Source organism: Anoplopoma fimbria, chromosome 9 (genome assembly GCF_027596085.1).
Source record: "Anoplopoma fimbria isolate UVic2021 breed Golden Eagle Sablefish chromosome 9, Afim_UVic_2022, whole genome shotgun sequence".
NCBI lineage: Eukaryota > Metazoa > Chordata > Actinopteri > Perciformes > Anoplopomatidae > Anoplopoma > Anoplopoma fimbria.
The window spans coordinates 14,730,373-14,755,807 of NC_072457.1; the positions used below are offsets into that span (position 1 = coordinate 14,730,373).

General features: G+C 42.2%; 3 protein-coding genes across 8 annotated transcripts; 2 read left to right on the plus strand and 1 right to left on the minus strand.

The window, feature by feature from the left end:
- Window positions 1-50: 50 nt before the first annotated feature.
- LOC129095465 (uncharacterized) lies at window positions 51-13,130 on the minus strand. Of its 4 annotated transcripts, none has more exons than XM_054603913.1 (8): window positions 13,042-13,130; window positions 11,750-12,029; window positions 6,216-6,529; window positions 5,971-6,035; window positions 5,646-5,803; window positions 5,002-5,517; window positions 2,652-4,147; window positions 51-1,976 (listed from the first exon to the last, which is right to left on the minus strand). In XM_054603913.1, exons 1-8 carry the CDS (start codon window positions 13,078-13,080, stop codon window positions 1,311-1,313), a joined length of 3,534 nt encoding a protein of 1,177 aa, XP_054459888.1. In that variant the 5' UTR covers window positions 13,081-13,130; the 3' UTR covers window positions 51-1,310. The 4 variants fall into 4 exon arrangements, with proteins under 4 accessions (XP_054459888.1, XP_054459889.1, XP_054459890.1 ...); XM_054603914.1 differs by having other exon boundaries at window positions 11,750-12,039; window positions 13,042-13,113; XM_054603915.1 differs by having other exon boundaries at window positions 11,750-12,025; window positions 13,042-13,107.
- Window positions 11,034-25,337, plus strand: noctb (nocturnin b). 3 transcript variants are annotated; one of them, XM_054603919.1, is made up of 6 exons: window positions 11,034-11,121; window positions 17,084-17,276; window positions 23,346-23,473; window positions 23,591-23,753; window positions 24,068-24,399; window positions 24,486-25,337. In XM_054603919.1, exons 3-6 carry the CDS (start codon window positions 23,354-23,356, stop codon window positions 25,005-25,007), a joined length of 1,137 nt encoding a protein of 378 aa, XP_054459894.1. In that variant the 5' UTR covers window positions 11,034-11,121; window positions 17,084-17,276; window positions 23,346-23,353; the 3' UTR covers window positions 25,008-25,337. The 3 variants fall into 3 exon arrangements, with proteins under 3 accessions (XP_054459894.1, XP_054459893.1, XP_054459892.1); XM_054603918.1 differs by lacking the exon at window positions 11,034-11,121 and adding an exon at window positions 13,034-13,123; XM_054603917.1 differs by lacking the exons at window positions 11,034-11,121; window positions 17,084-17,276 and adding an exon at window positions 20,940-21,100.
- On the plus strand, window positions 13,484-15,726 carry ccdc175 (coiled-coil domain containing 175). Its single transcript, XM_054603916.1, has one exon. It carries the CDS (start codon window positions 13,484-13,486, stop codon window positions 15,698-15,700), a length of 2,217 nt encoding a protein of 738 aa, XP_054459891.1. The 3' UTR covers window positions 15,701-15,726.
- Window positions 25,338-25,435: the final 98 nt, after the last annotated feature.

Below are 25,435 nucleotides of genomic sequence, written 5' to 3' on the forward strand. Positions count from 1 at the left end.
TAACCACAGTACACAAAGTACAGTACAAATAATACTACTAAACTGTGCGCTGTGTTTTTTATTCTTTTATTCATGATTCATATGATAATATATTGTATTTTTTAAGTATGGGACACAGTGAGACACCTAAAACAAAAAAGGTTTTCTGCACGTAGATGAAATATCCAAAGACTTCAAGAACATCACAGTCTACAGCAGTACAGACATTGTGTTTACAGTGTATTGCTGATAAATATATCATACTATGTTTAAGCTAAGTTTTTTCACCGTCCTCTTGGGCACCGCTAAGCACAGGATGCAGTGACGTTGCCCTTAAAACAAAAAGATAGCTTAGGGGGAGGAGAATGATTACTAATAAAAGGATGGTGATTAAGAAGGGGTTACACTCAAATACATTATTTCCGATAAAAAAGCTCATGTAGAATGTAACATTCATGCTGTAGCCATGTTTCACTCTCAATTCATGTTATTCTGAATAACTTTTGATTAAAGGTTTCACAGTAATCAGTGTTGAGTACTGTTGTGAGGTTCCCATTGCCTGGTTTAAGTTTATGTTTTAGGACTTTTTTAGGTTCATTTCCCACTTTAAAACATTCGTTAGAAAATAAATCAAACATAATAATGATCCTGTCTTTCATGAAGTAATTAAAATAGTGACATTACTTATTACATTTTCAGCAGGGTAATTAGTAATCTGTAACCTATTACTTTTCAGAAGTAACCTTCCCAACACTGCCCAAAGTCCACATTTGGTGAGTCAGACTACATTAAACATAAAACAGATTACATTCCGAATTACAGCAGTAACACAAAGTAACCAATGTCTCTCTAAAATTGTAAAAGTGTAAAAGAAACTCATGTTTGAAACAAGAAGCATTAAGTAAGCTTATATTCATTCTTTGGAGTCTTCTTTCATAATATACTGATTCATAAAACAAAAAACAAGCCTAAAGCAATGACACATGGTAGCAGTTTTGCACAATGCTACCTTGGAGGTCTTATTTTATGTTTTGACAAACAATCTACACACTCCAAATCACAGCTTTATGTTAGAAATTAGCATTTGGTCATAATTGTTTCCAAAAGAGGTAAGGCACTAGGCACTACAAGGTACTTCATACATTATATAAAAAAAGTTAAGAAGGCGATCAGAAGATCAGTCAAAAAATGTCTTTCTTTCTTCTCTTTAGTTAAATGTTAAAACCTTTGCTGGACAAAGAGGATAAATGTTATACACGTAGTCGAGAGGGTTAAATTCAAAGCTTATTAAAAAAAAGGAATGAATGTGGTTTGTGTGTTAAAGGGACCTTTTATATCCCACCGTTTTTGTCGTCATTCCTAACTGCTTTTTGCCCGCTCTCAGTGGTGGGCATGTGGTTGTAGTGCAGAAACAAGATAGAGTCCAAACTTTCTGGGGGAATGTTGGCTCTCTTCCTGTACGCGGCTACCGCTCCTTCCTGCACAAAGTCCTGTGCAGCGCTTCCTGCCATTGCCGGGGCGGCCAGGTAGGCCCGTGCCACTGTGGCCAACAGTGGAAACTGCACTGCCTTGGTCCTCCACCACTGCAGGGGCTCCACTCCCAGCGAAGCCCCCATTCCGGCTCTGAAGACAGATATCTCCATGTCCACAGACTCCTCCACGGAGCTCTGCCTGCTCTTGGGGGCAGAGCAGAAGAGGTCTCCCAGGAGGAACTCCATACCAGAGAGTCCTCCCTGAGGGCCTGGATCTGCCAACTCGCTTTCATCAGCCTCCCCTGCATCACTCTCTTCATCTGCATCATCTAGCTCTCTGAAGTTTATTGGGCGGGATACTCTTAGTCGCTTGCTCCTACGTAGGAAGTCACTCTCTGACTCTGGTGACCCAGGTGAGGGGCTTCTCTTGCGCTGGCTTTGCTTCTGACATTGACTTCTCCTCCCGTCCTCCTTCACAATCCTGACGGCCTCTTTCTTCAGCCATTCAAAAGTGGCTTTCTGTTCCTGAAACCCAAGCGCAACAAAAGACTTAATCAGCAGCATCCTTCGATATACACATTATTATAACGGAGATTGGGGATTACTGAGGGGATAAATCATGTTACATATAAGGATTTCGAACAACACATCAAGTAGGAACCTTTAAAAGTGAAAGTGATAAGTATTTCCAGCCAAAGACGTTCAAGCACATAAGCACCACAAATGGACATAAAACATCAGTATGTATGAATCATTAATATGTATTTTTTAAAAAAATGGAAATCACAAAAGAAACTGACAAATACATCGTGGGGCAGCAAGCCCAATAACACATTGGCTTTAATGAAATGAGCAGTATCAAACTTGCATTTGTGACTATGCTTTAAAGTTTTTAAAGTATTGAAAACTGTAAAGGACCAAAAGCTGGAATCAAATACCTGCACAGATTCATAGTTGCACTTACTTCTTAGATCAGATTGTTCTTGACTAAAATCAAAATCTGCCGATTTTAGACTGTACATTTCATAGGAAAAGTTATTTTATGACTGCTTGTGTTGAGACATCCAACAGTATCCAACATCCAACAGTAGCCAACTTACTTTAAATTATGTTAAACAAACTGTATATATTTATAGCCACAGTAACTTAGAAGGCCGGGGTTAAGAAAAAAAGTCAATGCATTATAACTTTACGGCTCACCTTGTTCTCCATGAAGCCCAGCCCATGGAACTGGGGGTCGAGGGAACATGCGACACACAGAACTCTGTTGACGACAGGGTTTTCGTAACAGCTCGCTAAGTTCCGCCTCATCATCCTCTTCACTTCCTTCAAGATGGATGACGAATCACCCATCCGCAGCACGAGGTGGCGGGAGAGCAGGCCTGTGAGAATGGGTTTGACTAGGGACAGACGGGGAAACGGCTCCTTGGCAAGAGTTCGACAGGCCACGTCCAGAGGCTTGAGGACTAAACACAGCTCCTCCACAACTTTCCATTCAGATCGCAAAGTCGTGAAGCTTGTTGAGGATGTGTTGGAGGTGGAGTTAGCGTGGCAGCTGCCTGATGAACTGGACTCTGAACAAGTGTCTTCTTTAGACAAGCCATCACTTTTAATCTCTTTTAGCATTTCACAGAAAAGGCTTTTATGTTTGATGAGTATGCTCAGTAGAGGGTACAGCTTATTCCACGTCGGCCAGCTGTGAGCCCACAACGTCAGCTCTGCCTGCTCTTGTTTCTTCAGGGTCTGCAACAGACTCTGGGCGTGGTGCTGATACAAGCCTTTGTTTTGAGCAGGTGGCAGGAACAGGGTTGCGAGAACACCCTGGAATTGGCCGAGGGTCTTGGAGATGACAGAGTGTGACATCACTTCTTCAATGCAGCCTTGCACAGCGCTGAAGAAACATGGCACAAATGGTAGTCCATCACTAGAATGGCCATGCTCCAAGCCATGTGGTTCCTCAGATGAGACGGCGTCCTCCTTCTCAAGAAACGTTGTTGAGTTAGGATGAGGAACGCTTCCTGCAGCCTCTCCACCTTTGCCACTCTTAATTGGCCCCGGCCTCATCTTGTTCTTTACCTCACCTCCCAGCAAAATCAGATTAGGCATTGAGAGTCCCCAGTCCTGGGCCATCACTTTTACTTGAGCCTCCAATGCTTGAAGGCTGTAGTGTTTCGCACCACCCTCTGACAGTCTTTGGGTTGCCAGTTCCAGGTTCTGAAAACTAAAATTGCAGTCAATGTAATGTGCCCAGAGGGTGAGGTACCTTTCAGTGTTGCCCTGCCAGTTGTGAAACCAAACATCCACACTCAAAGTGACAAAGTGAGGTACTTCCTTCTGATGGCTGGGAGGTCGCCCACGTCTCCTGGACTCAAACTCCATGGGAGCAGTGTAGTCAGATATATCCTCGTTACTGCTGCTTGCTATTTCCTTCCTCAGCAGCTGAGCCAGGCTTGACTTGCCTTGGGTGTGATGTTCTTTCAGGAGGTTCTCGAGCTGCCAAGGTGAAGGCAGCTCCTTGAAGGAGGGCAGGAGGGTGTGGATTAGCTGTTTGAAGCCGTCCCCTTCTACTAGAGCTGGCGGCTGGAGATCCATGATGAGAAAGTTGGTGATGGCATCGGTCACATGAGCGGAGTATACCAGGGGGAGTGTGCTGATCAAACCGCTGTTACCCATCACTGGCTGTGAGCGTTGGTGACCTTTTAGAGAAAAAGGACAAATAAACAGTTTGACACATTTTTACAAAAGCCTGTTCAAGATAAGTCTTGAACTAGACTAGAAACCAGTTTACAGGTTCAATCTGTACATTTGTTTATTGGAGAGATAGTTTTTAATCATATTTTGACCATTTTAAAACAGCAAAAGAGCTTCAGGTTAGCTAAAAGGAAAATTCTGGTTCCTCAACTTGGGTCTTAATTTTAGCCATGCTAGCGGCCAGTTGATTGGTCCACCACTTTGGTCCAGAATTAAATATTTTATAACATTCATGGTCCCCAGAGGATGAACTCTGGCGCCACCTGCACCTCAAATATTTCACTTATATGGTTAAATATCCCTGTATCTACAAAATGGATTGACAATACATTTTGTAAAAACATTTGTGGTTTGAATACAGTTTACCCAAATAATTTTGTTGATCTTCTGACTTTTCCCATAGCTACACCTGCAGGTGGACTATTTCTTTTTTAGTGACATGTCCTTCAGGTCTTGCCACAAGGATATGGAGGAGCCAGCAAGTAGGAAAAAGTAACTAGATAGGGGGTTTTGGAAAAAGTTTGGCTGTGAAAGCTCAAATTTGGTGGCCTTTGACACATTTTAATGCTGCTAATCTGTCATACAAACTGATCTTAACTATTGCATATTTTAATGAGTTTGCCTACCAAATTAGGATGTGGAAAAGCATATAAACTTGATCTTACATTACTGCAGGAAGTTCAATTTTAAACTGTAAAAACAGTATGGGGCTGAGGCATGGCTTACATTTCTGCATATGACATGGACCTGTTACTTTGACAACATTGCCTGTTTTAGTGTGTGTTAGAGTCCTAGTTACCTATTGTCAGACAACTCCTATCCTTGTGAATGTCACGTGGTGGTTTGATGTGGTGCCTGCCGGTCAGATGGTTCTGGAGATCCGCTGCTCCTCCTCCACAGCCAACATGTTCCCCACACAGCCTACACACTGCAGTGCAACGGTCCAGAGGCCGACCAGTGGGGTCCGGCTCCAACCCAAAGAAGTACCACGGACTGTTCTGTGTGGCGTTTGGGTTAGTCAGCAGTCGCTCAGTTCCAGGCAAAAAATCATATTTTTCAAATGGATGAAAGCTCGGGGACGGCAAAGAGATCAGGGAGGAGGGGAAAGCAGAGCCGGAAATCATGCCTGAATCACTTGCTGTGTCTGGGTTTGACATTGTCGTCACGTCACTGATGACAAGCATGGGGCTCTGTGATTGGCTGTGGTCGGACCAGAGGGAAGAGCTGCTGGGCTCGGGTAGGGTGACCAATTGGATGTCTTGCAAAAGGCGCAGGACTGTCTCTTTGTCTCCAACTTCACATTTCATATTGTCACCTGTATACCACCCATCAAAAACAAAAGTCTAGTGTCAGTTGAAATTCAAGGAGGAAATAAAAAACTAATACAAATTTGAAAGTCTGCTACTACCACATGTCAAACCATGCTTGAGTTAGTGAACTTACCCATACCGAGGCCCAGCAAGGTGGCATAGTCCCTGCCGATCCAGACCCTTAGCTCTGCCCCCTCTGTAATGGGCTGTGAAACCTTGTAGTAGATGTGTCGGTAGAACTGGAAGATGACCAGGTTGTGGTCTTCCTCGCTGCTCGTGTATGTTACATACCTGAAACATAGAGCAAACATGTATAGTATGTAACTGTGCCTGAGACTTTCTCTGTCAGGCAAGTGCTCTGAAATACTGCAAAAAATAATAAAAATAAAAAAACAGAAGTGAGAAAGGAAACTACTTTAAGAGAGAAAAAAAGACTTTAATCAATAAGAAATGCTCACCTCATCCAGTTGGATTTGCTTTCATCAGAAGCATCAACGTAGATAAAAGCAGCATCATCCCTGATCTGGAGATGGGAGCAATGTGTATGTGTTACGACCAATTCTACATAGAATTCCTGCTGGTTATCAACACAAGTAACAAATTACATCATAGACTTAAGTGAATTATAAATATGATGGTAGAACCAAACCCATCAATTGACCCCTATTTTTCCCTTTACATGCACTCAAAACCGTCTACTTACAGCCCAGGCGTATTTGAGGTTGGTTGGCATTTGTCCTCTGCACATTTCTCCTACATATGGCCCAAACATGACACCCTGCTGAAGGTGACACTTGGCGTACACTTTCGTCTCTCCCATCTGTTCTTCGCCAGAAAATCCAGTACCAGACATCCCAGACCCAACGTCCCCGCACAGGAACAGGCAGGAGGGCAGGGAAAGCACTGCCCGGGAGGGGCCGCCGTGTAGCCATGGCTCTCCAGGCGGCAAAACAGCATCTGGGACGTAGTTTGTGTTTGGAGCATCCTCGAAGAATTCTTCATTGTTTAAATCCAAACCTGCAGGGGCAAAAAAAAAAAGAAAAACTTATTAAATATAGAATAGAGTTGAGATATTTCTATTGACAATCCAGACGGAGCATGGAGGCTGTTTACTGTTCTTTTGTTGTTTAAGGTTAAAAAATGGAGATAAGGGAATTAAGCAACACAGGAAATAAAGACAAGACCTTTGGAGAGTGTTATAACATTAGAATGTGATTGTTTCTATACTACATTGGACAGATTAAAGTATAGTAAGTACATAACATTATAAACTTTCGGTATTTATAGCAAAGACAGAAGCTTCGAGTTTGTTTTTATTACTTTTATTTTGTTCCCCCACCAAGCAAAACGTAGCCTTTTATAGCTTCTAGTGTCCAGGATCGTGTTCAATCATTCAGACTTCCTGTAGACATCCATCTGACATTTCACTCAGACTGTAATTAATAAAACAATGACTCCATTGCGAGATTGTGTGCTTGACTGAACTTCTGTTAAGGGTGCCCACTCTTTTGGTGGCAGACCTGTTGTGCCAGCTGTATTGCTTTTTTGCAATATCTTGCTCTGTGGCTTGCGGCTCTCGGCGGACGGCATCTGGTGACTTTGAAGGGAGGTTTCAGACCTGTTGTAAAATTATATGAAAAAATGTCAGCATGTGTTATGGGATACATTTTTAAATAAAATGGCAAATGGTGAATAAACGCATCTCACCTGTGCAAGCTGACATGAATAAATTCTCTTCCATCCAGTCCTGCTCCACATAGTTGGTCAAATGGTGTGCTTCTGATGCAGTGGTTGGTATAGATGACTGACGTGCCGGCTTCTTCAGACATGCGAGACAACATGGAGCCCAGATAATTGACTCCTAAGGGGGTGGGGCTGTACCAAATTTCATCTACAAGTTCCTTCTTAGGCTGCAAGTAAAGGGCTGTTGCGTTGGGTGGGAGCTTGCTGAGGTACTTTAAAAGAGCATTAATAGGACAGAATTCACTGCCTGGTGCCTCAAACATCGAGCATCTGTCCTTCTTGGTATGATTCTTTGTCTCATCGCCAAAGAATGAAGTGCAGTATCTCAGTCCTCTCTTGTCTTTTCTGATTACAAATGAATCTGGCTTCAGATTCCTGTTGGCCTGCTTCCCTCTGCGCCCGAAATATACCTGGATATCAAACCAGACTTTGTTCAGAAGACCCCTCGGAGTGCCAGTGTCCATCGCACGGGAGTGTCTAAGGATGCAGATATCATCAGAAGACAGTGCCTGATGGTGTGATGTTATGTCTCGACCAGACTTCCTAATTTTCTTGAGCACTCCCAAGAATACCTTGTTGGCCGAGATGAACTCTGCATCTTTCATTAAGCTCACAGGGCGGTTGACGGGAGGCTCTTTGAAGAAACGGTTGAGTCCAGCTCTCAGTGCAATGTAACTAGCAATCCCATACAGTTCTCCTTTGCTGTTTCGTACGGATCCATAAAATTGTCTCAGCAGTCCGTTCAGCTCAGTCTTCTCCACTGTAGCCAGCTCCACCTGGAGCCCCTGGGACTCCAACCAGCCAGTGAAGCAATTCACTGCCCATAATGTCTGCTTCTTTGTAAGCTTACTCTCGGTCCTGCTGTCCTCAAATTCATCCAGTTCCAAGTCAGATACCATTGCATGTCTGGAAATGTCAGTGGCATTTACCTCACACTCTTCCCCATCTTGGGACTTATCCTCTTCTTTCAGAATGATCTCCTCATTAGGTTTCATGTCAGGCTCAAACAAATCCAGTTTTTCTCGAGCATGCATAGTGTTAGCTGTTAGCCTGATCAGCTGTAAAGGAAGCTGCTTTACAACCAAGAGGAGGCGAGCACAGGTGTTAGTATGAGGCCATGTCAACAAAGCGGAGTGATACCGCTCAAGTAGTGAGGTTCCGGTGCTATATTGTCATTATACCACAGTCATGATCAGCTGGTATTGAAGAGACTGTCTGTTGGTTTAAAGAAGGGATTAACGCCAAAAGATGGCGATCTGTCTGCACACACCGCAGTCAGTCTGCACCGCAGAGCCTCACAGCAGCCATGTACATAACGGCCCCTCGTGGCGTATTGCTTTGTTTAAAACGCTAAAGATGGCGGCTCTGACTGCACCAACCAGTGTTATTTATTACACTTTATCATAACAGCGGGACCGTGGAAACATATTCCTTTCCAAATGATGTATTGTGTTTTATACACACGCCTAAATGTTACCTTCAGTTCCTTACAATGAGCTAACGTAACGTGAATGGCTGTTTAGGTGATACCGTGGTAACAACACTGCCGTAAAACAGACGTCTAGCGCTGTGGTCTCTTTCGCGCATGCGCACAATGATGTTTAGGTGGGAATAGAACTACACGGTTACATAGTAACGTCAATGCCCGACATACAGCACCAGGGAAAAGTCTGGACACACCTTCTCATTCAACTACTCTGAAGAATCTAAAATATAAAACATATTCTGGTTTGTTGAGCATTTGTTTGTTTACCACATAATTCCATATGTGTTCCTTCATAGTTTGGATGTCTTCAATATTAATCTACAATGTAGAAAAAAATAAAAATAAAAATATAGAAAAACCATTGAATGAGAAGGTGTGTTCAAACTTTTGACTGGTACTGTAGTTGTTGTTATGTTTATTCAGTGGGTTTTATTTTTTGCCTACTGTTATGCATTTCCTGTATTCTATTTCTTCTTTTTCTACATCTTATTTTATCATGTGTGTTTTATTTTCCACCTTAATTCCCTGTTTTTATGTTCAATGTAGGTGTATTTTTAAAAAATAAAAATAAAGAAAAACCATTGAATGAGAAGGTGTGTCCAAACTTTTGACTGGTACTGTATGTTTGGAAATTGGTATGAAAGAACCTGACATGAGATAACTCCCACAGTGTATTTGCAATACAAATACACTGTACAATACAATAGTTATAATAGTTTCTGTCTGTATATACAGTACCAGTCAAGTTGGGACACACCTTCTCATTCAATGGTTTTTCTATATTTTTACATTTTTTTCTACATTGTAGAATAATATTGAAGACATCCAAACTATATGGAATTATGTGGTAAACAAACAAATGCTCAACAAACCAGAATATGTTTTATATTTTACATTCTTCAGAGTAGTTGAATGAGAAGATAGGTACTATATATATATATATATATATATATATATATATATATATATATATATATATATATATATATAGTATCAGTCAAAAGTTTGGACACACCTTCTCCAATGGTTTTTCTATATTTTTATTTTTTTCTACATTGTAGATTAATATTGAAGACATCCAAACTATGAAGGAACACATATGGAATTATGTGGTAAACAAACAAATGCTCAACAAACCAGAATATGTTTTTATATTTTAGATTCTTCAAAGTAGTTGAATGAGAAGGTGTGTCCAAACTTTTGACTGGTACTGTATAATATTTCAGTTACTGTGGATTCTTTACTGTTTTTTACTGGGGGTTTTTATTGCTCATTTGCTTATTTATAATACTTATATTTGATCTTGTTTTTTAACTACCGAATTAGTTTGCATCACTTTGTTTTTGACAGCATCGGTGAGATCAATAGGGACGGAGATTTGTGGAAAAAGCCATCCGGTCTCTTGACGTACATTTCTCTCAGCCACTCACTCATCTGTTCCTCGTCCATCCAGCCCTTCGGGTTAGCTTTGATGATGACGCCGGCTGGAAACTTTTCTTTTGGCAAAGTCTCCCTCTTGAAAATGACCATGGGTGAAAGTTTCTGGCCATTAGCCTGGCAACCGAGAACTACAGTGAAGGATGCCTTCTCGTCCCCTGTGGTGCGTAGAGACACCGTCCTGGTCCCCGGTTCCTCCACGGTGCGGTTCACGGGGATGTCAGAGGTGAGGGGAACCTCGTCCATGTCGGTGATGTGCTGCTTTTCAGTGATCTTGTTTTTGCAGTATGCGCGGAAAGTGGCCAGCTTTTCTTGGTAATCTTTTGGCAGCTGCTGCGAGACGGTAGTTCGTGTGCGGATGGAGAGATTACGTCTTCTCATAAAACGAAAGCACCAAGAAGGAACGCCTCGAAAGTCATTGATATTCATGTCCCGTGCTAAGGCTGCTGCCTTCAGCCGGATAGAGACTGTAGAGACGCTTCTACCTGCTGCTCTCTGCTCAGTAACCCACTGCTCAATGTTGTCCTCCAACTGTGGCCATCTCGCTTTGTTCCCTCGGAAGCTCCGTCTGGTCTTCTTTGCTCGGCGCTGGTCATCTTCTTGCTTCCTCCACTTCCGTACCATTGATTCATTAACGTTGAATTCTCTCGCAGCTGCTCTATTCCCATGTTCTCCTGCGTGACTGATCGCCTTGAGTTTGAAGTCCGCGTCGTAAGCGTGTCTCTTGAGAGGAGCCATGTTGGGTCCTTATACACACACACTGTAATATGATGGTGAACCTTATACACACACACTGTAATGTTATGGTGAAGCACAGTATGTATTACTCCGCGACGCTCCTGACTACGGTGGCCGTGATGCTGCTGCGGTGCGGCTTTGTAGTTTACTAAATCTACTAAAACATGTTGACAGAGCGCCGTGTACCACACAAAACCGCTTCGAGGTCAGTAAACACAACCAGAATTAATCCATATATAAGGCGATCCGGATTATAAGGCGCACTGTCGTTTTTTGAGAAAATGAAAGGCTTTTAAGTGCGCCTTATAGTGCGGAAAATACGGTATGTCTCTTGTTTGCACTATCCTCTATGCTGCTCTAATCCTGTACATTTCCCCGCTGCGGGACTAATAAAGGATTATCTTATTTTATCTTATTTTTAAAGACAGTGACTCTGTTTTACTTAAGAACTCGCTGGTCGGTGTTACTTCCATGATCACCGACCATCTTGATAACATAGACTCTTTGAATGAGCCTCATACACTCTCAATGCATGGTCGGGAAAGCATGTTGCATTCATAGTGACACACTTGATACACTGACATCATCCTGGCTCAGATCCTCCTATAAATAAAAGGACCATGAGTTATAATGTTACCATTTGGTCTCGTATTGCTCCCATTTAAATGTAAACTTTATAAACCCCATACCAGTGCCCCGGTGCAATGTTATTATGTCAGTAAAGTAGGGGGGTGAATGTAGTAGTGGCAAAGGCGGCCAAAGCAACAAGACTCAATTTTTGATGCACCCCTTTGATTCACAATGCATGCATTGGAAAACGATGATATATGTACCTTGAGCCTCGATCAAAGCTCCTGAGGTGGTGGAAGAAATGTTCTCGAAGAAATCAGCTCGATGTCGACGTCTCAGATGACTTCTTAAATTCGTGGTATTTCCACCTTTAGCCAGTACTATTTTTCGGCACAAACGACAAATAGCCTCCCCAGAGTTCAAAGGTTGTCCCTTGTCGTCTGCTTTCAAGCCGAAATAAAGCCACACGATTGACTTGCTTCTCGGTTTACTGATCAGATCCATGTTTCTGGGGTCGTTCTCTGCAAGCTGTCCGCTGGCTGGCTGCAACATGCTGCAAGAGTTAGGTAAAATAGAAAACAAAGCAGCTACACAGATAATGAGGCAGTATTTAAAAATGTACTCTTAATGCATGCTAATGATGATGAGAATTTCCGGTTGTGAAAAGAAACAGGAGACTCAAATGCATGTCATCATGACCAGCTCATGATTGTAAACAAATGAAATCAACTCTGCTATTGCAATGGAAAAATAGTCCATATTCGTATTGTATTTTGTGAAAACCTAAAGTCTAACCTCTTGTAGGGGCTTTCATATAAATACAAATAAAAACACATAGGATGGCAGCCATTGCATGGTGTTGCATCTTCTAGCTGCTCTATTTCTGTGCTTGCTACGTCTTTTTTTGTGAACCAACGACAGCATAGTGCGACGGTTCAGGGTTGCCAGGTCCTGATGTTTATAGACCTGCACAAACTTCAAATCCAAAACTTAAATTCGCTGTGTGGCAGTTCGTATCTGGTTATCAAATTGATGGTGCACCTGTTTGGGAATATGGACTATGAATTATAATACTGCACTGTATCTGTTGGGTCAGCTACTTAAAGACAACATTTTACATACAAATAGCAAAGAGAGTGTGAGGAACCAGGGGGCCAATATATGACCCCAAAGCAACATTTTCCTCAGGAACCTCCTAGGAGGTTAATCCGGACCTGTGTAGGTCTTTCTGTCAGGTGAGAAAGGTATATCAAAACAGACAACCAGAGGAATAAATGTGTCCCAAAGGGCAGCTAAGGAGGGAATGAAAATTGTTTTGAAATCATATGGGAAAAATGTAATGGAGTGAAAAATAAGTACACTATTTGCCTCTGAAATGTGGTAAAGTAGAAGTATTAAGTAGGAGAAAATGGAAATGCTCAAGCAAAGTACAAGTACCTCTAGGTTTCACTTAAGTACAGTGAAGTAAATGTACTTATTACGACTGTAGGGTTTGTAGCAGCACACATCATACGCGCGCCCACTTTTTAAACTGATTTGCGTGAAATGTTCAAACCTGGCAACACGTGGGCTCACGCTCCCACAGTTTGTCCATCACAGCTCGTACACACGTCTCTGGAGGGCGAATGATACTTCAGGTAAGAACCGAACCATTTATGAACAGGCTCTCACACCTTGTTTTCATGATTCAGATGCAAAGGTCACCCGACGTACTTTAGACTAACAATAGCGGCATTAATACAGTTATTATCTGCTCATTTTGTGGTAACGAGCAGCGTTGGTTTCACGTGACGTTAGCCTGCTGAAGGTTAGCTTCCGGGTACCCGTAGCTTACATCAGCATGGCCTCTCCGGCTTGCCGTAGCACGCTGTCTCCTTCGCGGTGGGTCAGATGTCGTCATGGCAACCCCACTCACAAGGTACCCACCGTTGAGTCCGGCTGATCTCACCGGAGACACACCTGCAGAGACACGCGGAACAAACAAACACGGGTAAAAAATGGCTTCGTGCCTCGTCCCGGAGTTCCCGGCCGTCCTGGTGGCTCTGGAGCATCTGAAGGAGCTGGACAAGCAGCTGAAGGAGGACGGGGTACCCTTCTCCCCTGAAGCCAGCCTCCACCTGATGGAGATCACTGCAGCCATCACTGGACTGGAGGCGGACCGGCGTGCTGCTCATGAGCATTTAGAAGTGGAAACCATAGAAAACAGCAAGTTGAGACATCAAATTAACAATATAAGAGAAAGAATGAGCCAGGAAATGATGGAAGACGTGGCGGCAGCCCGGGCGTCCAATGCTGAGGAGATAGAGCAGCTGCACAAAGACCTCGACTCAGTGTCTCAGCTGCAAGAAGCCACTGTGAAGAGGCAGGAGACACTCCTGAGCCACAACGAAGCGCTGTACCCGGAGCGAGAGCGGGCGAAGGCTGAGCATGAAGAGATCATTGCTGCTCAGAACGAGCAGATCACCTTGAAGTATGGCTTGCAGAGGGAGCTGGATGAGACGCAGGACCGGATAGAGGAGCTGAAGTCCTGCATCGCGGCTGTCGAACAGGACAAAACGGCACTGCAGCAAAGGATGGTGCTGAAGAGAGAGGCTTTCTCTGTGAAAAAAGACAACCTGTCCAGAGAGGTCGACCAGGCTGAGGGTAAAATTAAGCACCACAAGCAATCGATCAGGAGTAGCAGGAGGGAATTGGACAGACTTGATGACAAGAAACGGGAAATCCACGACCATCTGGGCGACCTCATGATGGACATGGCCAAGGTGGAGAGCAATTTACGAAGAATGGCAGCATCTCGGTGCCAGTGCGAGAAACATTTGCAGGGGGAAACGCAAAAGCATCACGAATTGAGGCAACAGAGAGAAACGATGAAGAAGGAGTTGCGCGAGTTAGGGGAAGCCTTCTGCGTTGCCGTCCAGCGTCTCAAAGAGGAAATTGCCGAGGTTGAAGGTAAAATAGAGGAGGGTCGAGCTTCAAGATTACTCTCTCAGGACTCCCTGGCTCAAATCTATAAGATATTCAAGCATCAGCGTGATGAAGAGAACGAAGTAAGGGCGGAGCATTTCCATGTCTCGCAGCAGCTGGAGCGATCCAAGCTGCAGCTGGAGGAGCGCATCTCCTCCGTAGTCAAACACAGCAAAGATATCAAAGAGATGGAGAAGCAGATCAGAGATCTCCTGGAAGCTGACACAATCACCAAGCGTGTGTTTGAGAGGAACCAGGAAGAGCTGTGCGATACCGTTGATACGGAGAAGAAGAACATCAGTCATTTTGAGGAGGAGAAGAGGCGGCTAACGTTGCTGTTGGAGGAGACGAAGAGGAAACAGGAGGAGCACGTGGTGAAGATGACCTCAGATATCAGCAACACCAGGAAGAGATACCAGGAGCTTCGACAAGAGGAGACCGCACTCCAAAAGCGTCAGCCCAAGAGCGCAAGTGCTGACTTGCTGACGAGCCATGTGACCCAGTGTGAGGTGGAGTACAGAAAAAAAGAGACCCAACACCATGAGGAAATAGAGCAGTGCACCACAGAGACCATGAGCATCACGAGGAGCCACGAGGAGAAGCAGAGGGAGTTGGAGGAGCAAGAGGAGATGCTGAAGGAGGTGGTTGCAAAGTGGAATGAAGAGCAGTCCAGGCATCAGAGACTGAAAACGCTGACCTCCGAGCTCAGGAGGAAGAGAAACGATCTGGAGCTGTCAATTCACGGGCTGAAGGAGAGAACGGGCTCTCTGCTTCAGCCCAAAGAGGAAATGAAGACCAAGCTGGAGGAGCTGCGAGAGAGTTACATGGACGTGCTGGATAAACAGGCCTCAGAGCTGAGAGCTGTAGAGATGAGCATCTATGACAATAGTGTGAAACTGGAGCAGGTCAGCGTGGAGAACAGCAGGCTGCAACTCTGTATCAGACAGATGACAGAGGATGTCAACGGAGCCAGAGAGGACAAAGACCGATACCGGCAGGAGGTTCACTGGTTCAAGCGGAACATAAAGACCTTGTTTGAGAGCTTACAGGATGCATGGAAAGAGGATTTGTTGGTAACTGGGGACTGTCAGAACAGCGATGGTGTGCTGTTGGTGTCGATGAGTGCCATGTTGAACCACCTGAAGACCAGGAGACAACAGTTGGGGAATGTCAGCACACTTCTACACCACCAAATGTTAGACTTCAGCAAACGACTGGGGGATAAAACTGTTATAGGACAGCAGAGTTAAGATGACCTGTAGTGTCTATGTGGATGGAATATAATGCATATAATACAACGTTGATATTCATTTGAAATCTAAAAATTGAATAAAGCTCAAAGCAACAAAAGATGAAATGAAGTCATGGCATGTTTATTTTTAATGCATACGTGTATGTTATACATACAATTACATTACATTACAGTCATTTAGCAGACGCTTTTATCCAAAGCGACTTACAATCAGTAGTATATTACATATCATTCACACACTGATGACAGGCTACCATGCAAGGTGCCACCATCAGACTCTAACTAACATTCATGCAACATCCAGTCCACACCGATGGCAAGCCTTCGGGAGCAACTTGGGGTTAAGTGTCTTGGCCAAGGACACATCGACGGGTATCGAACCACCGACCCTCTGATTGGAGAACTACCTTGCTCTCCACTACGCCACAGCCGCCCAATTACAATGCTCCTGAGTAGATTTCAGGGAAAAACCCCTCAACTGGGAGACATGCTTCACTCTTTTCATTTCTGTTCATGTTTACATGATTTAATTAATGGTGTATAGTAGATGCTGAAACAGAGCTATTGTTAATGCTATTAGTTCTTCATGTGCTGCTTTTCCTGAAACGACAAATCAAAATGTCTGCTTTGGAACTACTGCAATTTTATGGCTAAAATAAAGCCAATTTACAGCCCTTTGAATATCTTCTGTGTTTGAAATGGGCTCTATAAATATAAGTAGCCTTGCCTTGTTAACATGTTTTTTGGGGGACAAAACATGTTCAAGTGGGGTTTTTGGAGTATTTACGTCATTATGTCTCTCTGAGTCTCTGTCGTATACACCAGAGTTTTCTTCTTCCTTGCACTGAAATAAAAAAAAAAACAACAACTAACTTCTCTCCTCTCGACTGTTTCCTTTTATTAAGGCATCACCATTTGTCCCAAATCTGTAAATGCAATCACAAGGTTAACAGGTTGTTTTTTTCTGTCATTGTGATGCTCAAATAGTCAAAGGAAATATTGACTGTTATTATTTTATGTGCGTATATATTTTTTACCAACTCACTTGGTTGTTTGAGAAGGCACAATAACTCACAATAACTGTGAGAGACAGCCGTCACCCACTGCAGGTTTCCCCCTTGCTGCTTCTAATTTAAAATAAAGACTATTTGTTTTTTAAGTTTTAGTGTAATAATACAAACTGGATGAACGTGCTAAAATAAAAAAGATAAATGAAAAGTACCTGATTGATTGACGATTGAAGTTTGAAGACTTAAAATTCAAAGTGTGACGTCACTTTATTTTACCTTCTGCCTGTTGCATCTATCTGCTGCAATATTCATTTTCACTGTGTAAATATATTTAACACATTTATTTTACATCAACTTTTCTTTCTTTTCAGGCTGTATGAAGTTTGACACTTGGTCCCTGTGTACCAGCAGATGGCAGAGGAGACCTGGTTTCTCCTCACTGTGACCTTGCCCTGCAGCTATTGGGTCAATCAACCACCAACTTCCAAATATACAAAAGCTTGACAGGACGGCAGCTGCACAAGAAGATCTGAAGGGAAGTGAGCAGTTAATTCCAGTAAAAAGGTAAGTGGTCAGATAAATACTAAGTAAACTTTGCTCTGAACTACTTTGTGCCGTGTGATCTGGCAGCCACAGTCTCTGTATCTCTACGTTATGGTTGGATTGTGTCATATAAAATATTTGGAACAGTTTTTTGCTTCTAAGTGACTTTGAATTATCTAAAGTCTGTTCTCTCTGTCAGACTGTATTTGTCTGTGACTGCTCCACATTATCAGTTTTGTGTTTGCATGTGAGAAATGCCTCAACACGACTCTTCTTCCAGGGAGATTTAGTAACAAAAACACATTTGTTCATCTGTACTTTTGGTGTGTTGCTGTGTCATGTGGGAACTTTCTTTATGGTTTCCACTTGTTTTCTTCAGTAGAATGACACATGCAGATGTAAAGTTGAAAAACCTCCCTCAGAGACATTATGTGACAAAGTAGTTTGAGTGCTTTTTCCTAAAGTGATTCTGTCATTGTATCTTATGTTTTCTCATACTGTACTAGGAGACAAGGGCTTCATGTTTGTTTGTTCACAACTGAAACAAGCTGGTGCCATCTTAACTAATGCAAAATGCATATGTATGGAGTGAGTGGCCCCACTATGTTTTAGTGTAGTTGTAGTACGTGTTGTGTACACTTGGCTCTGCAGTGGAGGAGGCTGCCTTCCTAAAGGTCAGAGAGCAAAGTAGCAATTGAATACCACAAACTAGATAACATACACGATGCTGACTTTGGGGTCTGAAACACATCACACACATGCATCTGCACGTGCCGTAGTGCAAGACTTAAGAAAATATTGAAATTAAATTTCTTGATTTTGGATAACTTTGATTTTATTAAGGGTTCCTTCCAGTTAAAATGGGCTTAATTGGATTTCTAGGTGCACTATTAATATATGATTCAGGATATGATATGAATGTAATGTAATATAATGTATGCCATATAATTTGGTTCAGATATTAATGTTCCCCTCAGGATGAATCACAATATTATTGGTGGTCCTGACTCTTCATCTAGTGCCATCACCAGGTACTTTTTATTTTGCCCAATACTTTGGTTTTTGACCAAATACCATGGCATTTCCATCAGCCTCAGCTGTACTTTTTCTTCAGTGCTAATTAGCAAATATTAGCATGCTAACATGCTTAACTAAGATGATGAACATCAGCATTTTGACATTCTAATTACAAGCATGTTAGCATGCTGATGCTAGTATTTAGCTCAAAGCACTGCTGGGCCTTAGTACAGCCTCACAGTCTTGTTTTAATCTTTTATCAAACTGATCATTCCATAGAGAATAATATATCATTTCTAATCAAATCAATTTATTTATATATAATCATAACAGAAGTTTTCAAGAAAGACCTAAGGACATATATATATAATTAAACATTTACAATACAACAAGATCCCACAAGACAATGTTACATGTATTAGCACCGCAACGAATGCCTTGTTGGATACAAAGATCTGTCAAAAGGGAAAAAGCAGTTTGTTTTGTTTATACGCAATAGTGGTATAAGACCACAAAGCTTTTAAAGCCATGTCGAAGATATCACATAAAAAAACAAACACATGTATTGGAATGGAGCAGCTGTTCTTCAATGTGGAAATGTCAATATGCCACTAAAGTATAGAGTGACATGCTCTCCCTCACACGCAGACAGACACCACTACAGTAAATGATTCTGCCTGGAGCCACAAGAGGTTGACCACAGGATATGAATCACACAGCCCTCACTGCGCACACACACCGACACACACTGACATATAATATCAATTAATGCACATTCACCGTGTTTGGACATCAGCTGCTTTTGGAGGACAGTTCTTTTTCCAGCTGCTTATAAAAAAAGAAATCTGTAGAAATCATCATGTTTGTCAATCTTTCCTGGGCACCGACCACAATTGTGTCGTGACTTGTGGTGATGTTAAGAGACAAGGAAAAGTCAGAGTGTTGCATCTGCAGACGTGAGTCACCACTCACAACTCTAAAGAGCTTTTAGTTCTTTATCACGGCATGTGTGCTCATCTGTGCGCTGACACACTGACGTCAAAGCAACACAGTGGAAAATGAAAACATTCACTCCATTCTGTTGGATTAAGGGATCCAGAAAGAGAGGAATAATATGACTTGCTTATACACATCTAAGTTATTTTGATCACAGAGTACACACACAAGTGCAGGAATTGGCTTTGTTTATATTCAAGAGGTGGATGCTTCACTGTGGTCTCTGCAGAATGCTGATTAAGACTGAAACACGGTGTGATGCAACTTTCCGTTTTGTTCAACATGTTGAGGGAATCTTGGGATGAATACTGGAAATAAATCTAATTTAAGTAACAAAAAGATTTACTGGATTTTACCTCCTCAGGTCTCTGCCAATTGCCATCCATCCATCAATACACCAACCATGTGTGAAGCAGATCAAATGAACAATTCTTGAGATATGCAAAGGAAATATTCACTGACAGAGATTCATTGCTTTAGTTTGATATAAAAATGATTGAATTATGTAACTATTGTAAGTCGTTGTACCCCAATATAACGTACAAAAGCACTTAAAAATATGCAATATTGTAGTACTAAATTTACCAGTCAAAGAATTGTTACTGGTTACGTTGAAGATTCAGATTTTACTCACAATATATGGTAATTCAATTTTATGCATTATTATTTTTTAAACTATCCAGCAATGTATGAGAACTGAAAGCTCCACCCATACTGTTGATATAATCTATGGCTCCACCTTTCACTCTTCACTTCAAATTTGAATGAAGGACTTTTACTGTGCGGTATTAATAGTTTCACCATTAATACGGTACCGTTTAGATTCCTTATATGTGGTCAGTTAATCCACATAACGCCTGTTTGGAAATTTCATGCCAGATATGTGAGTAATACATGGACAGACAGTTTCCTTGATTTATAGTGAGATAAAAAAAAAAGAGCAAAAAAGCAACAACAAAAAAACCAACCTTAGTACCTTAAGTATAATTATGTGTTGCATAATTGTGTTTTCTTAAATCCCATGACTGGTCACATTTATGTTATGATCCTTAAGGGGAACCAGAAATCACAGTTGGGGATGTTCATATTAGTTTATACCATCTACATTTTGATTCCAGCCAAAACATTTATCAAATTTTAGCTCTATCAGTTTGGAAAAGTACAAAGTACTGAAAATAACTGATGTAACATTGGTAACTGTAAATTGTGATGTTTACAGTTACATTGTGCCCTGGGTGCTGTTACAACATGCAAACTGAGGAAGTTGTTATTGCAAACACACACACACACACACTTAATTCCTTTAGTCATGCATTGTCTTGCAGCTGAAGAGCAGTTCAACTGTCAACCATTGAAATGTACCTATTCTCCATTTTGACAATGACTTGTATGTTTGGATATTTGTGAGGGTTGGTCTCCATATATATATATATATATATATATATATATATATATATATATGCCACACACTCAGGCTTGTGTGTGCGAGAGAGCAGCGGTTTGGATTGCGCAGTATATTCTTCTCTCCCTCACCAGCACATGATGCCCTGGTGACGTCTATACTTCCTAATATCTCTCTCTCTCTCTCTCTCTCCCTCACCCTCCCCGAGTCTTTATAGGCGGGAGTGGGAAGTGAGACATCAGATTTTCTGCATTCACGTTGACAAATATTCATTGTCACTTACTCCTGTTGCAGTGAAAACACACGATTAAATCAGCTGACAGTAACATACAGTGTCGTTTAGAGTGACGGTAGCGTTAAAAGGAGGCGTTAAGGACAATTTACTCAAGCGCAGAGTGGACATAGCTGACGACAGTGATGGAGACTATGGGTAAGAGGCAGCTATTCTCTAATTTTACTGTAGATAAGGCGATTTTTGGATGTATAATATCTACTGTACATACATGGCCCGGGGTGAAAGATCAGAGTGACAGTGGGGTTCTGTCTCTATCTGGTGGTGCTGTGGAACAGATTGTGTGGATTTAATGACCATATTCAGTCAGGCTGGTGCTGGCATATGTATATGTATAAACATGGACTCGCATAATTATTAACATTAATGTCAAAGAGAGTTCAAAGGTCTTTTTATGTTTACCTGTGGGAAGGAGTGCCAGCTGACTCCTGTTATCGCTCAGTAACACCTTACTGAATGGATCCTAAACATCAGCATCTGATCTCTCCTTTTATAGTCATATAGTTCTGGACCAAAGGAGATGAGAAGAGAGTTAGTCACCAGTATTTTTTTGACAGAGCAAATGTCAGTCTCGGTTATGTGCATATTTTGCTTTTTTTCCCCACAAATTGTTTAAACTTTGTGACATACAATTAAAGAGAAGTGTTCCTTACTCTGTTTAAAATACTTCTTGTGTTTGTGTATCTGCTTTTAGAAAATTGAAGTACAAACCTTTCCACAAATATTTGTGGGTTGTTTTTGTAATATTGGAGACCTAGTGCTGTTTTAGATTAGATTAGATTAGATTCAACTTTATTGTCATTGCACAGAGTACAAGTACTAGGACAACGGAATTCAGTTTTAGCATCTAACCAGAAGTGCAAAAAGAAGCAGTAAAGGTGCAGTGCAATGTGCTAGATAAATAACAGTATAAATAACAGATAAATAATTAAAAGAAATAACAGTATGAGTAGTATAACAATATAGACAGTATGAACAGCGGATATGAAATGCAAGATATATATATATATATATAGTCTAAACAGTAAGATGTAAGTATATAACATTTAGTTTAAATGAAACTTAAGTTTAGCTTTAGTATTTTCAATATAACTGTCTGCAACACTTGGACGTGTACAAGCCTGATGCCTCTTGACAAACTACCAGTCAACTTTGACCCACTTTGGTTTGACCTGCTGCAGTTCAAAACAAAAACACTATTGAATAGCATTGACAGTATTCATGCCATTTAAAGCTGCTATAATCAATATGTAAAAGTTGAGACAAACCCAGCTCTGCAGTTCCTTTCTGCAGCTTTATTGCCACTTTAATCTTGATGTTTTTTTGTAAATTTTAATATTTAATTCTCTCACTGCTCTCATTAACCTCGTTTCCAAGCACAGCATGCATAGACCCAAAGAATGCTACCAACCAAGCATCAAACAGCATACAGACGCAGTTTAACACTAGCTAGTGACCAAAGTGGAATTGCCACTTTAATCTTGATGTTTTTTTGTAAATTTTAATATTTAATTCTCTCACTGCTCTCATTAACCTCGTTTCCAAGCACAGCATGCATAGACCCAAAGAATGCTACCAACCAAGCATCAAACATCTAGCTAGTGACCAAAGTGGAACATCTAGCGATTAAAGAGACAGGTTTTTCTCTCAGGAGTAAGACCTCACCAGAGATAGACGAGAGTAAATATTGGACTTGCATTCTTCTGGTGGCCAGAAACATGACTCCAAATTGATTTCAATGTTGCATCGTTTTTGCTAGATCTGTAAATAAGCAACTGTTATGCAAAATATGCCATAACAAACAATATATTGTGATAATGAGTCAGCTTGTTTGCTCTGTCCCCGGGTGTCCAAATAATTAGTTATTGTATGTTTAAATTGTTTCACCACAGATCCACAGTTATGGAGATGCTTTAAAGATCATAGTTGATTGTGTGATTTACATTTATTTTCAACTCATTTGGTAAAACTATTACTACTCAATGGCAGTTTGTAGGAAGCATCAGTCTTATTTTTAGGTTGCTTTTATGATTCAGTTACCATGTGAGTGGACAGATGTTGAGGGTGGACAAAAAGTGAGCTGAGCTGCACTCATTAAGCAGAAATACTTAAGCCACTATGTGAACTAAAAAAGCAGGGATTTGTCGCAATTAGGCAGTGCCAGACTACTTTTGAGCAGAGACAGTAGAGCCTATAAGAGGTGCTCATTCCCTGTCTCATAATCTGAGTTGAATGTCAACAGCCACATTAAATAAAAAACAGCACCACCTGCTTGTCAGAGGTATACTTGTTAATACAGATGTGTCTGAAATTTTAACAATCCCTCACCCCCAGTTTGACATTAGAATTAAAAATATTCTGAATGTTTTATTTTCTCCACCAGTGTGTCCGATGGGTGGAGGGGCCACCAGGCTGTACAGCGCCCTGACTCAGACCAGCAGCGGCTCTCCTCTCCCCCTCCCTCCGTCCCAGCAGCCTGCAGACACAAACGTGGATCCATCTTTCTGCCAGGTGACTCCTTCTCTTCTGTTAACAGTACAGATTTCAGAAACTGACACAGCAGCGGATACGTGAAGTAATCTGCCTCCTCCGGTTTAATAAATGGTTAGTGTCATGTCTGTTTTGCAGGGGGAGGTATGTCCCCCCGATCCAGTGGAGCTGCTCAGACAGTGTGAAGAGGCCCTCAGGGACCAACCACCTCGCCTCCACAGGAAGTTCACTCACCTCAATGATGGAGACAGCGTCCCCAGCGGCTCCGTCAGGGTGATGCAGTGGAACATACTAGCCCAAGGTAGATTTGCTTTTAGCCTGTGTAATATTACATCTCACCGGCTTGTGGACTCTAATATATTTAGTGACACATCAGCTTCAAAAACTGTTTTGATTCCCTCTGCTGTTCTCATCAACCCGTCACTAGCTTATTTCACAGTCAACCCTCTGTACACTACCCGCCCAGCACTAAACTGCAGACATAGTTAGTTAAGCTTGCTGGTGGAGGACATTGAAAAAGTAGCAAGATAAAAACCCTACCTTGCCAACATAAACTATGGACCCTTGTTAAGCTCTATTCTAAAGTCAGATCTCCATTGTTCTTGTGTCCTTCAGCTCTGGGCGAGGGACTAGACAGTTTTGTCCGGTGTCCCCCCGAGGCCCTCAGCTGGCCCCGCAGGAAGTACCTCATCTTAGAGGAGATCCTCACCTACAGACCTCATATCCTGTGTCTGCAGGAAGTCGACCACTACTATGACACCCTCCAGCCGGTTCTGGCAGGCCTCGGTTACAGCGGCAACTTTTGCCCCAAACCCTGGTCGCCATGCCTAGATGTGGAGGGCAACAACGGTCCGGACGGCTGTGCTCTGTTCTTCGATCAGTCGCGGTACGAGCTCCTAGATAGCGTGAACATAAGGCTCTCTGCCATGAGGATTCCAACCAATCAGGTGAGTGGAATCTGTGAAAAGCCAATCTTGGACACATAATAAAAGCTTCTCATAAGCACCTCTAACAAGCATCTCTCTTGTCACAGATTGCTGTGGTGACGATGCTGCGTTGTCGGAACACAGGGAGGTGTGTGTGTGTGGCCGTGACGCATCTGAAGGCTCGTTCTGGCTGGGAGTGGCTCCGCAGCGCCCAGGGCTCCGTCCTCCTGCAACACCTCCAGAATCTGGTCCAGAAGCATGCTGGCGATCCTGCGGGTGCCCCCAAGTCAGACATCCCTTTGCTCATATGTGGAGATTTCAACGCAGTCCCAAATGAAGAGGTTTACCGACGTTTCATCACGTCGCCTTTGTGTTTGGACTCGGCCTATAAGAAACTCAGTAAAGACGGTTTAACTGAGCCAGAGTACACAACGTGGAAGATTCGGCAAACGGGGGAATGCTGTACCACTCTGGACTACATCTGGTACAGTCAGGACACACTGAGAGTGGACACAGTTCTGGACATGCCCACTGAGGAACAGATTGGGCCAAACAGGCTTCCGTCCTTTAGCTATCCATCAGACCATATCTCTCTGGTTTGTGACTTCAGCTTTAAGGAGAAGGAGTGAACCACCTGCACACAGGAAGGGACGATACTGAGAAGAGACATTTGAGATTGGCTACTGGTTGGCTTCACTTAACAGGAAGATGGGCATATGAGAGGCCTTTTGGTTGTGACAGGCGGAGGATGACAACAGGTTAAAGAGAAACGAGGGTTGGTTATTTTTGCCTTGATGGAACAGTCGGATAACTTATGACGCACAAGTCATAGAGATACATGCTGCAACGACAACATAGTCTACCTGCACAGTGAAAGGGATTGGAAACATTATATATATCTAATCCTGAAATCAAAATGTTTTAAATGTTGTGTTTCACACTGACATTGTACAACAGAGTGACTGAGAATAAAGTGTTTTTGCTGCTCATGTATGGTTTACCTTCAATGACTGTTGTTTTTGCAGTAAAGTGTTATGTAGATTTACTATTTAGAGGA

What these genes read in the sequence shown, in the direction of transcription:
- LOC129095465 (XM_054603912.1), bottom strand. Translation starts at nt 8,289, where the DNA reads ATGCATGCTCGAGAAAAACTGGATTTGTTTGAGCCTGACATGAAACCT. An exon ending in ATTCATGTCAGCTTGCACAG is followed by an intron (nt 7,131 to 7,219) that starts GTGAGATGCGTT and finishes ATTTTACAACAG; the next exon opens with GTCTGAAACCTCCCTTCAAA. An exon ending in TGGGCTTCATGGAGAACAAG is followed by an intron (nt 1,977 to 2,651) that starts GTGAGCCGTAAA and finishes CTTGGGTTTCAG; the next exon opens with GAACAGAAAGCCACTTTTGA.
- ccdc175 (XM_054603916.1), top strand. Translation starts at nt 13,484, where the DNA reads ATGGCTTCGTGCCTCGTCCCGGAGTTCCCGGCCGTCCTGGTGGCTCTG.
- noctb (XM_054603917.1), top strand. An exon ending in GTGGAACATACTAGCCCAAG is followed by an intron (nt 23,754 to 24,067) that starts GTAGATTTGCTT and finishes TGTGTCCTTCAG; the next exon opens with CTCTGGGCGAGGGACTAGAC. An exon ending in TGAGGATTCCAACCAATCAG is followed by an intron (nt 24,400 to 24,485) that starts GTGAGTGGAATC and finishes CTCTTGTCACAG; the next exon opens with ATTGCTGTGGTGACGATGCT.